The 1,486-nt window shown below is 50.9% G+C and overlaps 1 protein-coding gene and 1 pseudogene across 1 annotated transcript in view; one reads left to right on the forward strand and one right to left on the reverse strand.

The window, feature by feature from the left end:
* The window catches only part of LOC102843660 (CREB-binding protein-like), a 13,903-nt gene extending 13,198 nt beyond the window's left edge, over positions 1-705 (reverse strand). Inside the window, exon 1 of the mRNA XM_006887632.1 lies at positions 4-705. Within this exon, the coding sequence (XP_006887694.1) occupies positions 4-705 (702 nt within the window). The remainder of the gene's footprint in view (positions 1-3) is intronic.
* Positions 706-1,255: 550 nt separating this feature from the next.
* LOC102844068 overlaps positions 1,256-1,486 on the forward strand; it is a 132,566-nt pseudogene continuing 132,335 nt past the window's right edge.

The raw sequence follows: 1,486 nt of genomic DNA on the forward strand, positions 1-1,486 counted from the left end.
GACCAGGGAAAGCTCACTGGACAGTGCATTCCTGGTGGGGGTGTTGAGCTGTGGAAGCATTGCACTCTGTTCGGGGTTCCCCAGGTGTCCCTGATCTATGGAGCTGGCCATGGTGACAGTGAGTCCGGGGTGGGGGGAGCCAGTCTGAGGAGAGACATGGTGAGGCGAAGTCTGGGGCTGTATCCGTGGTGATGGGCTAGAATGTGGTGGCTGGAACTGGGGCCGTGGAGACTGGACAGGGGCTGGAGATCGCACCTGGTTACTGAGGGACGTGGCCATCTGCTGGCCAGGGAGGTGAGAAGCCTGGGGCTGTCCTGAGAGCATGTGCTGCTGGGGGCTCATGGGGTTCGGCTGGCCTGGTGACCCAGTTTGCTGCTTCATCTGCTGCTGCTGCAGAATCCGTTGCTGCAGGGCCTGCTGGATGCTGGGCGTGCCATCTGCACCCAGCCCTGGCTGCCCCAGCTGCCCCAGCTGGGCTGCCATCTGACCCATAGAGCTGCCCTGGATGGGTAGATGCTGAGGCATCCGCTGTGGCTGCATGGCTGGGGGATAACCTCCAGGTCCCTGTGGCTGCTGGAATTGGCTGTGTCCGGCCATGCCTCCAGTCATGCCCGCACTCCCCTGCTGTTGCTGTTGCTGCTGCTGCTGCTGTTGCTGCTGCTGTAGCAGCTGCCTCCGCAACATCTCTCTGTACTGTGGATTCATGCTCGCTATGTTGGGGTTATGGCCTGGGTTCATGATGTTCAGTGACTGGCCCTGGGGGTTCAGGCCAATCTTAACCCTAATTCTGAGTTTTTGACCACAGTTCTGAAAAGCTTTTCAAACATTTTGTTCATTACACCAGATTCTTGGAGATTTAAAAGAGATCCTTGAAAATGGCTATCTTGTAGAAAGCTTCGCCAAGGCTCTGCTCAGGTACCAGGCTTACTGGACCTTTAGGATCAAAGCTAGTTTTCTGTGTTGGAGAACTGTGAGTATCACATTACCATCACTCTTTGCCTCAATATTATGATGGATGTCACATTGTACCTGTCTCCATTTCCTTTTATATTGTAAACTTTGGAAGGCAGAGATGCTATCTTAGAGCTAATAAAATTTGTTAAACGTATTTTTTCATGAAGAAAAGGATAATAACACAAAGGAATTGCCAAACCATCTCCCTCCTTGATGATCTAAACCTGAAAAACTCCAGTGTACTCAAGAAAAGATTATTATCCACTGCTAATGCTTTCTCCTGGAGTTAGCTAGAAACACTATGGCTTGCTCAGATTACAAGCAGGGTAAGAGACCTAGAAAAGTTAGAGATGGGCTGTGATAAGAAATCCAAGATTCAGAGATCCAAGATGGCAGCAGAGGCAGAGACAGTGTGGTGAGCTGCGGTAGTAGCGAACCACTTAAAGCAGAGCCATTATGGCCTTCCACAAACTTCGGCTTATTGATAATTGAACACTTAAACAGTTGATGACTGGCCCTCAGTGAAGATTGA

Source organism: Elephantulus edwardii, unplaced genomic scaffold, assembly GCF_000299155.1.
Source record: "Elephantulus edwardii isolate Elephantulus edwardi_28Jun2011 unplaced genomic scaffold, EleEdw1.0 scaffold00059, whole genome shotgun sequence".
NCBI lineage: Eukaryota > Metazoa > Chordata > Mammalia > Macroscelidea > Macroscelididae > Elephantulus > Elephantulus edwardii.